Source organism: Mustela erminea, chromosome 6 (genome assembly GCF_009829155.1).
Source record: "Mustela erminea isolate mMusErm1 chromosome 6, mMusErm1.Pri, whole genome shotgun sequence".
NCBI classification, from domain to species: Eukaryota; Metazoa; Chordata; class Mammalia; order Carnivora; family Mustelidae; genus Mustela; species Mustela erminea.
This window is the reverse complement of record NC_045619.1, coordinates 58,970,542-58,985,528: the sequence shown is the minus strand read 5'-3', so window position 1 is coordinate 58,985,528 and position 14,987 is coordinate 58,970,542. Positions and strand designations below refer to the sequence as shown.

General features: G+C 38.9%; 1 protein-coding gene across 1 annotated transcript in view; it reads left to right on the top strand.

Moving 5' to 3' along the window:
* Window positions 1–14,987, top strand: part of SLC15A5 (solute carrier family 15 member 5) — an 80,452-nt gene that overhangs the window by 40,048 nt on the left and 25,417 nt on the right. Inside the window, exon 6 of the mRNA XM_032345612.1 lies at window positions 2,373–2,561. Coding sequence (XP_032201503.1) covers window positions 2,373–2,561 — 189 coding nt within the window. The remainder of the gene's footprint in view (window positions 1–2,372; window positions 2,562–14,987) is intronic.

Here is a 14,987-nt window from a genome sequence, read left to right as displayed (position 1 = left end):
ATCTTTATCTCTTCACTCAACCCACCTTCTGACCTATGATTCACATTTTCAATTGTTCTCTGAGCACTTTTCTTTAAATTATCTTTGTGCCTCTACCTCAACTCAAAATCAAATTCATTTTCTCCCTGTCATGGATCTTCTTTATATTATCGGCACTACCAACTTTCCAGTCACCAAGACTTATACTCAACTTTGACATCTTCTTCCTCCTTGCTTTTGCTATGGTTTTATCAGTGGAATCTATTGCACCTCATGTTTCTATTCTCTATGTTTTCTGAAAGTGGGAGCCATGATGTAACTTAAGTCCCCGGTATACTTTATCAGGATTATTTTTTAACTTCCTAACTATCTTCCCACTTCCACTATCTCTCCCATTCTATCAACCAGCACATAACCTTTAGAGTAGTCATCCCAAATGACAGTTCTAATCATTTCACTTGTGTCTCAAATCTTCAGTGATTCCATTACCTTCAGAGCAATTTACAAATTCCTTAAAAATATATTAAATGCCTCTTATGATCTATCTTGTCCCCCAATTCCCAAATAACTTGTTTCTCACTATTCTGAAAATCTGTCTCATTTCCTTAAGAAGTACAACTCTGTACTTCTGCTCATGACAGTGATGCTGCCTTTACCTCTTCATATGGACTCCCTTCTTTTTTTTTTTAAGATTTTATTTATTTATTTGACAGACAGAGATCACAAGTAGGCAGAGAAGCAGGAAGAGAGAGAGAGGAAGAGAAGCAGGCTCCCCGCTGAGTGGAGAGCCCAATGTGGGACTCGATCCCAGGACCCTGGGATCATGACCTGAGCTGAAGGCAGAGGCTTTAACCCACTGAGCCACCTAGGCGCCCCTACCTTCTTTCTTTAAAGCATAAAATTATTTCTCTCACCTCCCCAGCTAGAAATAAGTTTTTCTTCTTAGATTCCCCAATAGAGTATAAGTCTGCAATGACTGAGAACAGGTATTTTTTAATCTTCTATCTCCAACTGTGCCTAACATACTGCCTTGCATGGAATAGGAAGAGAGTAAATACTAAATTGAATTGACATATTAGCTCTTTTTCTGATGAGTCTATAATGTGCCAAGTAATCTAAATCAGTGCAATTGTGTGATGAATGTGATCTTAAAAGTAGATAATGTTGAAACTCAAATTTTTTATATAAGCTGTTTAAAGAACCAAAATCTCGACCCCGCTAATGAATGAGCCTTCCTGGAACCAAAGTTCAAATAAAAATAAAAAATTCCTCAAATTTTCTGGTATTCAGATTTCGCCCCCCCTTTTTTACACCTTCTATTTCTTAGAGACTCAGTAAAAAGCAGACCTTACAGATACATTTAAATACTGAGATATAATCAAAAAATTTACCTACCAGTTTCTCTATCAACCAAAACAAACACTAAGCTATTTAAACATTAGATTGATTTTTTTGAATTGAAAGCTTTACCTTATCTGAAATTTTATGCAAGTTAGCAAAATGTGACTATCTCTAAATTTCAAGTAAATTCCATCTAGCTCAAGTTTGCATCTGCTCTAACAAAGGGATTAAGTCCAGTAATATGAATGATAAATTGGGAAATGGAATGGTTGCAGTGGATATAAACTGTAACAAAATCATGGCAAAATCCCTACTCATTTTCAACCAAAATTTTCTAGATAATTCTTCAAGAATAAAAGAGAAAGAAGAGCAAGATGACTTTTTGAATAATTGTTTCCATTTATACTCTTTATCTAGCTAATTTACTTCTACTATTTTTTTCTAAACAAAAGTTTCTAGTCCTTAATGCTCTACAAAGATCAGAGAAATGTCCGAAAACTGAGGACTGATAATGCAGATTATTTCAAACCATTTTTAAATGATTAAAACCTTGTGAAGAGATCACTCCATTTTAAATTTCCCCCAAACTATTTTTGACTCCTATAAATCTTAAAAAGTTATCAAAAATAATTTATCTGAGGACAAAAATTCAAAACTGTGGCTTTATCTTCAATAATTGCTCCCTATTGCTATCAGGAGCTATTATAATAATACCAGTACAGTATCTTACTTAAATCTCAGAGTCACCCTACAAAGGTAAGCATTTTTAACCCCATCTTAAGAGCTGAGGAAAGTGATCACTAGGTTAACTAACTTTCCAGAGGCCCTCTAAGCAGTAAATCAGGAAATAGGGAGTCCGTGCAGTTGTTTCTTAGAGACCAGAGTCAAAGCAGCATAGTCAGATAACACAGTTAGCTGGCATCTGGGTAGTTGCAGGGCAAAAATTATTGAGCAAACATCTCTGAGTGTCAATGTGTAAAAATGCCATGGACTATTACACTGATTTGGGGCTCTTTTTTCTTTCTTTTTCCCTCTGCATTGTTTTCCTTAAGTCGCTGGAAATCTTTCTGCTGCATTGTCTGTGATGGTAGCTGGCTTCTTTGAAATACACAGAAAACACTTTCCTCCAGTGGAACAGCCTCTTTCAGGCAAAGTCGTCACCGTTTCTTCCATGCCCTGTTTCCACCTGGCTCTTCAGTATGTTTTACTTGGAGTGGCTGAAACACTGGTCAGCCCAGCCTGTGAGTAATGATTTCATCACCTCATGTAAGAACACACCAAGTCTTTACACAGAACACATCACCTCAAGCGGTTGGCGACCTATTCACTCCCTGGAGATTTCCCACAATGCTTCAGAACAAGCCTATTTATCACCCTTATTTAAAAAAGCAAAAGTGTTTAATTTCTCTTCATTCCTCTGCCAGATACAGAAAAATTATTAATTCTACCTGAATATAGATGAAAAGAAAGATTTATGAACTTAGTTAAAGGCAGTAACTATTTGGTCAACTACACAACAGGAGGAAAAAACTGCTAAAACCTAGAAGACAAGTGCAGTATACCCAGATAAAAGCTCTCCTGTCTTTCTTCTTCCACCTCCTGCCTTCTCACTCATAGATAAACTCACATATATACTCTCCCTCCAAAAGTGACATTTATAATGTACCCTGAGAGTATATAAACATGCAAATGAAATGAAAATTTGAGCCAATTTTCCAGATAACTCATTGTCTTTAAATTAAGTTACACTAAATTAAGTGTGATCACTTGTGTTTCCTAAGACAGGTTCAGAATAACTTTATTAAATATCAAGGGTTTTCTGGATTATCTAGATTGCTGATATTAATTAAGCCAGCCATTTTAAAATTCATCAAGATAGTTCAGGGACTTCTTGCAATACAACTCTGTGTGTGTGTGTGTGTGTGTGTGTGTGTGTGTGTGTGTATTTATCAGTGTAATCTATTGCATCTTATATTTTACCTTCTTTATATTTCCCTGCAGTGGGAGCCCTGATTGTAACTCAATATACTTTATAGAGATTATTTTTTAACTTCTTATCTTCCTACTTCTACTATCTCTCCCACTCTATCAACCAGCACACAACCTTTAGAGGGTTGATTCGGCTGATCTTGTTGGCTAGGCATGTGTCCCCTTCCTCCCTCACCACTCCATGTACATCCCTCCCAAAGTGGCACACTAGGTGGAAAAAGATGACTTACTCCATAGAGAAGGAACATTCTTCAGTCAAGGTATATGAGTAGCTACATTCCCATTGTAGAACCACCAAACAAACTCTCAGCATCATCTGTAGAAGAACATAGGGTAGTCAAGTTTCCAAGACTCCAGACACATCTAAATGAGGGGCTGCATGTGGCATTCTGCCTTTCAAAAAGAAAAAAAGAAAAAAAATCTATGGAATTATAACTATATATACCTATTAGATCTCTTTTTTAAAAATATTTATTTATTTGGGGCACCTGGGTAGCTCAGTCAGTTAGGCTTCCGCCTTTGGCTCAGGTCATGATCCCAGAGTTCCAGGATCAAGTCCTGCATCAGCTTCCTGCTCAGTGGGGAGTCTGTTTCTCTCACTCTCTGTGCTCTTCCCCCAGCTCATGCTCTCTCTTTCACTCTCTCTAAAATAAATAAATAAAATCTTTTACAAAAAAAAAAAAAAAACTTAAAAAAAAGAAAGATTTATTCATTTTGAGAGAGAGAGAGAGAGAGAGAATCTTAAGGAGACTTCCTGCTGAGTGAGGAGCCTGATTCAGGCCTCCATCTCCCAACCCTGAGATCATGACCTGAGCTAAAATCAAGAGTGGGACACTTACCTGACTGAGCCACCCAGGTACTCCTGTATTAGACTTCTTTTTATAATTTTAAATCATTCCACTCAATTCATTTTATATAAATAAATTATCTTATGAGATTCTAAGATGGGTCTATCACTGTTTGACACTACAAGAAATACAGAGGAACTATAAAAGAATGCCACTGCACAAATATTTGTGACTTCCCTGATGTGGTTTCCAGAATATTGTCAAAATTTTGTAGGGTAGAAGTGAAGCAAGGTAACAGTAATGTGGGTGATGAGTGAATGTAATCAGGAAATTCCCAGACAGTTTAGCAATAGTGGTTCAACATACAAAAGCCAGCAAGGGTCTGCGGCCATACCACCCTGAATGTGCCTGATCTCATCTGATCTCGGAAGCTAAGCAGGGTCGGGCCTGGTTAGTACTTGGATGGGAGACAAAAGCCAGCACGATACTTACAACCATAGACTATTAAAAAGGCAGATTATGTAATATAGACCACTTAGTCTACCCTTCACTGATTTACCCATGAGGAACTCAACATCCAACTAAGTCAATTGTCTTATCTGTTATTATAGATCATGGGGTAGGGACCAGAAGACTTTGTTTTGATTCCCAGCTTTGTCACTTACTACATTTGTGACCTTGAGAATTCATGCAACCTCTAAGCTTCACTTTTATGATCTTTTAAAATGGAAATAATTACAATTCTTCCTTAAACCTATAAGCTCCCAAAATTGAACCAGGAAGAAATTGACAACCTGAATAGACTAATATCTCGTAATGAGATTGAAGCAGTGATCAAAAACCTCCCCCAAAACAAGAGCCCAGGACCTGACGGATTCCCTGGGGAATTCTACCAAACTTTCAAAGAAGAAATAACACCTATTCTCCTGAAGCTGTTTCAAAAAATTGAAGCAGAAGGAAAACTTCCAAACTCTTTTTATGAAGCCAGCATTACCCTGATCCCCAAACCAGGCAAAGACCCTACCAAAAAGGAGAATTTCAGACCAATATCACTGATGAATATGGATGCAAAGATTCCCAACAAGATCCTAGCAAACAGGATCCAACAGTACGTTAAAAAGATTATCCACCATGACCAGGCGGGATTCATCCCTGGATTACAAGGATGGTTCAACATTCACAAATCAATCAATGTGATAGAACAAATCAATAAGAGAAGAGAGAAGAACCACATGGTCCTCTCAATTGATGCAGAAAAAGCATTTGACAAAATCTAGCATTAAAACGCTTCAAAGTATAGGGATAGAGGGAATAATCCTGAACTTCATAAAATCTATCTATGAAAGACCCACAGCAAATATCATCCTCAATGGGAAAAAGCTTGCAGCCTTCTCGTTGAGATCAGGAACACAACAAGGATGCCCACTCTCTCCACTCTTGTTCAACATAGTATTAGAAGTCCTAGCAACAGCAATCAGACAACAAAGAGAAATAAAAGGTATCCAAATTGGCAATAAAGAAGTCAAACTCTCTCTTCGCAGATGACATGATTCTTTATATGGAAAACCCAAAAGATTCCACCCCCAAACTACTATGACTCATACAGCAATTCAGCAATATGGCAGGATACAAAGTCAATGTACAGAAATCAGTGGCTTTCTTATACACTAACAATGAAAATACAGAAAAGTAAATTAGATAATCAATTCCATTTACTATAGCACCAAGAACAATAAGATACCTGGGAATAAACCTAACCAAAGAGGTAAAGGATCTGTACTCGAGGAGCTACAGAACACTCATGAAAGAAATTAAAGAAGACACAAAAAGATGGAAGATCATTCCATGCTCTTGGATGGGAAGAATAAACATTGTTAAAATGTCTATACTACCTAGAGCAATCTATACTTTTAATGCCATTCCGATCAAAATTTCACCGGTATTTTTCAAAGAGCTGGAGCAAATAATCCTAAAATTTGTATGGAATCAGAAGAGACCCCGAGTTGCTAAGGAAATGTTGAAAAACAAAAATAAAACTGACAGCATCACATTACCTGATTTCAAGCTTTACTACAAAGCTGTGATCACCAAGACAGCATGGAACTGGCATAAAAACAGACACATAGACCAGTGGAACAGAGTAGAAAGCCAAGATATGGACCCTCAAATCTATGGTTAAATAATCTTAGACAAAACAGGAAAAAATATACAGTAGAAAAAAGACAGTCTCTTCAATAAACGGTGCTGGGAAAACTGGACAGCTATACGTAGAAGAATGAAACTCGACCATTCTCTTACACTGTACACAAAGATAAACTCGAAATGGATAAAAGACCTCAACGTGAGACGGGAATCCATCAGAATCCTAAAGGAGAACATAGGCAGTAACCTCTTCGATATCAGCCACAGCAACTTCTTTCAAGATATTTCTCTAAAGGCAAAGGAAGCAGAAGCGAAAATGAACTTTTGGGACTTCATCATATCAAAAGCTTCTGCACAGCAAAGGAAACAATCAACACAACAAAGAGCCAACCCACGGAATGGAAGAAGATACTTGCAAATGACAGTACAGACAAAAGATTGATATCCAGGATCTATAAAGAACTCCTCAAACTCAACACACACAAAACAGATAGTCATATCAAAAAATGGGCAGAAGATATGAACAGACACTTCTCCAATGAAGACATACAAATGGCTATCAGACACATGAAAAAATGTTCATCATCTCTAGCCATCAGGGAGATTCAAATTAAAACCACATTGAGATACCACCTTACACTAGTTAGAATGGCCAAAATTAGCAAGACAGGAAACAACATGTGTTGGAGAGGATATGGAGAAAGGGAAACCCTCTTACACTGTTGGTGGGAATGCAAGTTGGTATAGTCACTTTAGAGAACACTGTGGAGATTCCTCAAGAAATTAAAAATAGAGCTTCCCTATGACCCAGGGTCATAGGGAATTACTCCTGGGTATTTACCCCAAAGATACAGATGTAGTGAAAAGAAGGGCCATCTGTACCCCAATGTTTATAGCAGCAGTGGCCACGGTTGCCAAACTGTGGAAAGAACCAAGATGCCCTTCAACGGACGAATGGATAAGGAAGATGTGGTCCATATACACTATGGAGTATTATGCCTCCATCAGAAAGGATGAATACCCAACTTTTGTAGCAACATGGACGGGACTGGAAGAGATTATGCTGAGTGAAATAAGTCAAGCAGAAAGAGCCAATTATCATATGGTTTCACTTATTTGTGGAGCATAACAAATAACATGGAGGACATGGGGAGATGGAGAGGAGAAGGGAGCTGAGGGAAATTGGAAGGGGAGGTGAACCATGAGAGACTATGGACTCTGAAAAGCACCCTGAGGGTCTTGAAGGGGCAGGGAGTGGGAGGTTGGGGGAAAAAGGTGGTGGGTATTAGGGAGGGCACGTATTGCATGGAGCACTGGGTGTGGTGCAAAAACAATGAATACTGTTACACTGAAAAGAAATTTTTAAAAAATAAGAAAAGAAAAAAAATTCTTCTTTATATCTCAGCAGCAATATAAGAATCAATGGGAATGGGGACTACTCCTCGAGAATTAAATGACAACATGTGAAGGGTATTTTGAACTGTAAATTGAAGAAATACTAAACAAACAAAAAAACAAACAAACAAAAATTACTCTTCTGGGAGGCAGTGCAGCATAGTGGTTAATATCTAAATCAGACAAATATGAGTTTAAACCCAGGGCTTTAAACCCAGTTCTACCATTGACTAAATGTGTGACTCTAGATAAATTATTCTGCACTTCTGAGCCTTTCTCATCATCTATAAAATGTGGAATGATTGTTATCAGGACTAAGTGAAATGTTTTATGGAGAGGAAAAGGCAGAGTATCAGTATATGGACAACACTCAATAATTAGCAACTGTAATGTTTGCTGCTAGTATTAGTATTCTCTCTCTCTTTTTTTAAAGATTTTATTTATTTATTTATTTGACAGGCAGAGGTCACAAGCAGGCAGAGAGGCAGGCAGAGAGAGAGAGGGAAGCAGGCTCCCTGCTGAGCAGAGAACCTGATGCGGGACTCCATCCCAGGACCCCGAGATCATGACATGTGCTGAAGGCAGTGGCTTAACCCACTGAGCCACCCAGAAGCCCTGTATTCTAATCTTTCACATGAATGAATAGGGCAAGTCTCAGGACTCAAGCACATATATCCTGCTCATAGCTCCTTCTACTACACCTACCATAAGCTGAACACCAGGGACCTGATAGTTGAGGAAAATTGTATCTTTCTCATGTGAGTCATCCTAAATGAGAGAGAGAGAGAGAGAGAGATATAGTGATAGTGATAGTGAGAGAGAGATAGTGAGAGAGAGCAGGATTGGGAGGAGAGGGAGAAGCAGGCTCCCCACTGAGCAGTGAGCCCCATGCAGGACTCAATCCCAGGACCCTGGGATTATGACCTGAGCCAAAGGCAGACACTTAACCAACTGAGCCACCCAGGTGCCCCTCCCCCCATATCCCTTTTTTTCCCTTACTTCTCACCTCCAATCCAACAGCAAGACTTAGTCTTTACTCTGAAATATAATCTAAATCTCACCATGTCTCACTATCTTCTTCGCTCTCCACTAGTCTACACTAGTTATCTCACTAATTCTGTCAGAGCCTCCTAACTTGTCTCCCTGCTTCTTCTCCTGGCCCAGGAGTCCATTCTCCAAAACAGCCATCATGCTCTTTCCAAGAGAATTCCTACCATTCCCCTGCTTCAAATTTCTCAATAGGATTTTGGAGATAAATTCCTTAAATGGTGAATAAGACTGTACATGGTTTGGCCTCTTGTACTGCTCCAACTGCATTTTATAACATTATTTCCTCTGACCACTCCATTAGAAATTTAATGATCTTCATTCTGTGTTTCTAAAGAGTCAAACTTATTTTCACCCCAAGGCCTTTGTGTTTGCTCTTCTCTCTACCTAGAATTCCCTTTCCTCTGTTTTAAAGTGTCTGGCTTCTTCTCAACATCAAATTTTCTCAAAGATTATCTCTTCAGAGAGGTTGTCCAGGTGAGTCTATCACTTCTACTCCATTATCCTCTTCCATTTTTTCTAATAGCACTTGTCAGGACCTGCAATTATCTTATTTATATGTGTATGTTTACTGCCTGCCTCTCACTATGAGAATGTGTCGTCTTTAAGTCAAGATTCTTATCCTTATAGCCCATCCTTATGTTCTACTGTTCTTCCTTCCTTAAAAGTGCCTGTACAGAGCAGATGACATAAATATACTGAAAAAACAAATTAATTAATATAATCTATAGCTATTTCTATATGAGTACAATAAAAATATATCACTCAAATTACCGACAATGTCCTACATTGATGGCATTAAGCAAGAAAGCACAGTGAGTTACTTCCCAAATTTCAGTGGACATTGTTTACCATACTAAGTCATGTTATAACTTGGAGATGATCTGTAAGAAAAAACAACACACACATACACAGACACACACAGAGAAGTTTTCAAATTATGTCTTAATTATAGCACTGTATACCCCTGCTATCTCATAATCTGTGTTTGTTTTATTTATTCAAAAGATACTGTGTTGGTATCTACAATATGCCTAACACTACTCTAGAACCTTAAGGTAAATTAATTTTAAAAAATAGATGAACATTTCTGCCATTGTAGAACCTACCTTCTACCAAAGAGAGAAAGATTGACTAGGATACATCTCAATGAGAAGTAATAGTTACACAAAGACTTGAAAAAGTTGAGAGAGTCAACCACAAGGATATCTGGAAAGAACATTACTGTTAGCAAGGGAGTCATTAAATGCAGAGATGAGAGTGTATCTGGCAATGAAGGGTAAGGGTCTCATGCAGCTGGAGGAGAGTAAGGAAGAGAAAAACTAGTAAGAGATGAGTCAGAGTGGCTGTTGTAAAGACTCTGACTTGGGCTCTGAGTGAAATGGGAAAAGGGATGACATGACATTACTCACACTTTTTTTTCTTTTAAAGATTTTATTTATTTATTCGACAGAAATCACAAGTAGACAGAGAGGCAGGCAGAAGAGGGTGGGGGAAGCAGGCTCCCCGCTGAGCAGAGAACCAGATGCGGGCCTAGATCCCAGGACTCTGGGATCATGACCCGAGCTGAAGGGAGAGGCTTAACCCACTGAGCCACCCAGGCGCCCCAATATTACTCATGCTTTTAAAGAAACCTTCTCTCTGCTGTCTAGAACATACTACCCTGAAGAAAAAGAGACATTAAGAATATACTACAATAAGGAAAAGGATAGAAGATAGATGAATTAAGGGAAGAAATGATTGACTCAGACCAGGAGAGTAGCAGTGTAGGTGGTGAGAATATTATTCTGAAGAAGGAACAATAGGGTATGAGAAAAAGAGAAGACTTACATCTAAGTTTATGGCCTGAGCACCTGGAAAGTTGCAGTTGCCATCTACAGAGAGACAAAAGGCTACAGGGGGAATAAGATTTAGGGAGAAGATCACCAGTTTCATTTTGGACATGAATAAGATGTCAGATTGAAGTGACAAATAGGGAATTGAATATCCAAGTCTGTATTTTCATATTGAGTTAAGAGATCTATGCAAATTTGAGAGTCATAAGCATATCAGTGGCATTTAAAGCAATGGGACTAGTTGAGATCACCAAGGGAGTGAGGGTACACTGGGAGTCAGTGTAGACAAAGAAGAGGGTTCAAGAACTCAACCCTGAATCATATCATCATTAAGACATTAAAAGAAGATGAGAAATTTGCAAAGAAGAGAGAAAAGAAGCAAGAAAAAGCAAAACCAAGAGAGCAATATCTTACCACATGAAGAAATGGTATCAAGGAGGAAGGAGTGTTCATCCATGTCAAATGCTGCTAATATGTCAAACAAGATGAGGACTGAGAATTGACCGTTGAGTTGAGCAATTTGGCAGTTACTAGTGGTTTGGAAAAGAGCTTTCTTGTGTGGGATATGGGAATGTAGAAAAGCCTGTTTAGAATGAGTTTAAGGGATAATGGGAAGAGAATTACAGATAATTCATCTTAAGAATTTTGCAGCACAAGAGAGCAAAGAAATGGGACAGTAACTGACAAAGGAATGGGGTTAGGAACAAGTTTTTGTGTTTGAGGAAGGAAAGATAATGGCATCATACCGCATGTTGGTGGGAATGATTCAAGTGAGAGGGAAAATTTTTAATCCACTGAGCCACCCAGGTGCCCCGAGAGGGAAAATTTTTAAAAAGAGGGAAAATCGATGGTATTAGGGAGGGGGAAAGTACTGCAAGGAGAGAGTTTGAGATCTCATTTGCAAGTTGAGAATATGGCTTTAGATAGAAGCAAGGATGGTTTATCAATGGTAACAATGTGGAGAGCAGAGTGCATAGAGGTGGAAACTCATGGGTGCATAAATAGGTGAGGAGATTCCTGTGGAAATTCTGTGCTGGCTGACATTATTTTCCGTGAAGTAGAGTGGCAGGCCATGAGCTCTGAGTGAGGATGGAAGAATAGAGTTGGGGGGTGTGAGGAGAAGGGAGAGGTAAGAAATTGTTGTCTAAGACAATGAAAGAGTGAATGAACTCGGGAGTTATAGAAATTGCCAGGGAGCATTAGGAGACCGTTTGAGATTTGTGGTCAGGAATTTAAGGTGAGTTGGTCAACATGGTTATGTTTACATGTTTATCTTCCAGAAACATTAGACTGCATGGATCTAGGAGCAGAGATGGCAGGGAGTGAATTGTTGGGCCAATGAGTCTCTAAAAAGCAAGTGAAAGGCAAGGGAATGAGGATATGTGAAAGAATATGATCATAACAATTAACCACGGAATTTAAGTTGGCTAAAAAGAGTAGTAGGAATATAAAGGCATGAAAGAGGTAAGACTAACAAAAGGAGCAGAGCGGTGCAGTGGAGATCCTAAGTGAGTCTAAGCATTTTTGTGATTGAATAGCAGACAGTAAACTGGGAAGACAGCAGGTTGTATTTAGAAGGGGATGCACAAAGCTGAGATGATGGAATGTTTACAATTACTGGCCTACAGCATGGGTTGGCAAGCTTTTCCTGAAAAGTGTCAGATTGTAAATAGTTAGGCTTTTCACACTAGCCAGACCCTGTTACAACTACTCAACTGTCATTATAGTGTCTGAGCCATCATAGGCATATCTAATGAATGGGTGCAGCTGTGTTCCAATAAAACTTTATTTATAAACAGGTAGTGGGCCAAACCTTACCTGATCATAGGTAGTTCACCAACTCCTGGTCTGAGGGACAGGTTTCAGGGTGTGACCGTGGTAATGAATGGCTAAGGTAGAGTGGAGGATGAGAACATTAGAAAGAAGGTCATGGAACTGAGAAACCAAGATCTAGCAGGATGGAAGTTTTGATGGGTGATCTCTGTATTTGATAAAATTGCCAGGAACTAAGGCAGGACTAGAACTGGAGAATGTGAAAAGGTGAGAGGAGCTGATGACTTCGAATAACAGAGGAAAATGTCCTAGAGGTTGACAGATGATTACACAAGAGAGAAGTATTAGGTGATGCCATCGAATGATATGGACGTAATCAGAAACAATTAGGTGATGCCATCGAATGATATTGACATAATCAGAAACAATAAGCCAAAGCTTTTTGGGATGAGGAAGGAATGATGATCTGAAAATGGCTAATAGGATAAAGTTCTGTTTTCTGGGACCGGGATACTTCTTTTACACATGTTCGAAATAACTTCTCACCAAACACAATAAGCACACCAAACAGTTGATGAACAATTGGAGTAAAAGAAATTTCGGCAATGAGTCCCCAGCACCAGGGGCCTCAGGAAAGTGGTTACAGCCTCCCGGTCTGTAGATTCTACAGATGCTGTGATGGGGCATCTTTGCAAACACTAACCAGACTCCACCTGGAGGCACATTTCAGCTCTCCTTGGCAGGGCCAGCTTTCACACATACCGAATATTTTTTACTGTATCTTCACAGTAAAATGAGAATTTGGGGATTGTGGCAGACTTGTGAATACTATCTCTGCTATTATGTGCGAAAAGAAGTACCACAGAGCCTAAAAAATCAGGTTGATGATCACTAAAGTCGAAAGAGATCAGAACATGCAAGTCGATGCCTGAAAATGGAGATCCGAGGACTTGAAAAGCTAAGTTCTCTAAAAGGGAACCGGAGGCTTTCAAAACGACTAAAATGACACCAAAGAGAGATTAACCAGCAGGCAGAGAGCTGGCAAAGTGTGTTCATGAATTATATACCACACCAGAAGTTCTAGCAAGAGAAAAGCATAGGATTAATAATTAACTAGCAGAGTAATAATGGGCTTGTACGTTCTGCTTTTTCTCAGTGAAAGAAACCGGCCTACTTAGTCTTTCTGCCCATTGTTTGTCTCCTCATATTTATAGAAAGGAAAGTTCATAAGCCAAATCCTTTTTAAAACAGTGAATCATTTCTTCCCAAAGCCTCTTCAGCATTTCTCTCATATGGTCCTCCAGATCTTCCAGGAAAAAAAAAAAAAAAAAGCACACACACACAAACTTGTGAGCTTGGCCTCGGGCTCCTGCGGGGTGATTTGCACTGCACAAGAGAGCCGTGGCACCCATGGCCCCTTGACACCGATATTTGAAGCCCTTCTCCACAGTGTTTTATTTATCACCATCATTATCTTCACTTCCAATAAGTATTTGTGGTATTAAGAGCCTGTTAACACTGCCCTTAGCATCGCACATGTCTCTCTGCTCTCTGCCCGCCCAGAGTAGAAAATCCTGGAAAGATACCCCAGTGCCTGAGCCCACGGTGGGCTCAGCCTCAGCACGCAGTCCATTTGCTGAAGTGCAGATAGAGATTCCTCTGAACGTTTATTGGAGGAGAAATAAAAACATGTGCAGGACATGCAGAAACCCAAACAGAAATGTTAAATGAATGCTAGGAAAGTGCACGAATACATTTATAGGATGTATTAGTAAGTTTATTCAAAAGGGCCAAACAAATGCAGTTTTTCTGAGGGAAAAGGCATGTAAACCAGGGCTGACATTTTCCTGAAAGAGAAGGGAGGAGATAGTAAGATCTCTTTCTCGAAAAGAAAACTAAGGGGTGCCTGGGTGGCTCAAGTTGGACGCTTGTCCAACTCTTTTGAGTCCAGGTCATGATCTCAGGGTCATGAGATCGAGCCCGGAGCTGGGCTTCATGCTGGGTGTGAAGCTTGTTTGAGATTCTCTCTCTCCCTCTCCTTCTGTCTCTCCCTATCTAAAAAAAGAAGAAGAAGAAGAAGAAGGAGAAGGAGAAGGAGAAGAAAAGAAAGAAAAGGAAACTGGAGGTTTTTAGCCTCTCCAGTATACTGGTTTTCTATCACCACTTTTCTTTTTTAAATGAATTTTAATGTTTATTTATGATCTCTCACTGTAGACAAATTTGCAAAGTACAAAAGAGTAAGGAGAAGCAAAATTAAAAATCCAATAATTCAACCAATCAAAGCTAACACTATTCCTGTTATTTTATGTATTTTCTTCTAATTTTTCACCACACATAATACAAAACAGAGAGATTAGTGCAATAAACTCCTGTGTATTCACATTCTAGCTTCAATAATTTTCAAGCCAGCCAAACTGATCTCATCTCCACCTTCACTTGCACACTCTCTTCCTCCTCGTTGTATAATTTTGAAGCAAATCCCAGATATCATAGTATGATAAATGTTGTAAATATTTTAGCATGTACCCCTAAGGTTGCCATGCATATTTTAATATAGTTAATATCATGTGTACAAAATCAGTTATATTCATTTTCATCTATGTCTGATACCAGAAAAATTTGGGAGGGCCTTTTTTTTTTTTTTTAAAGATTTTATTCATCCACCTGACAGACAGGGATCACAAGTAGGCAGAAACAC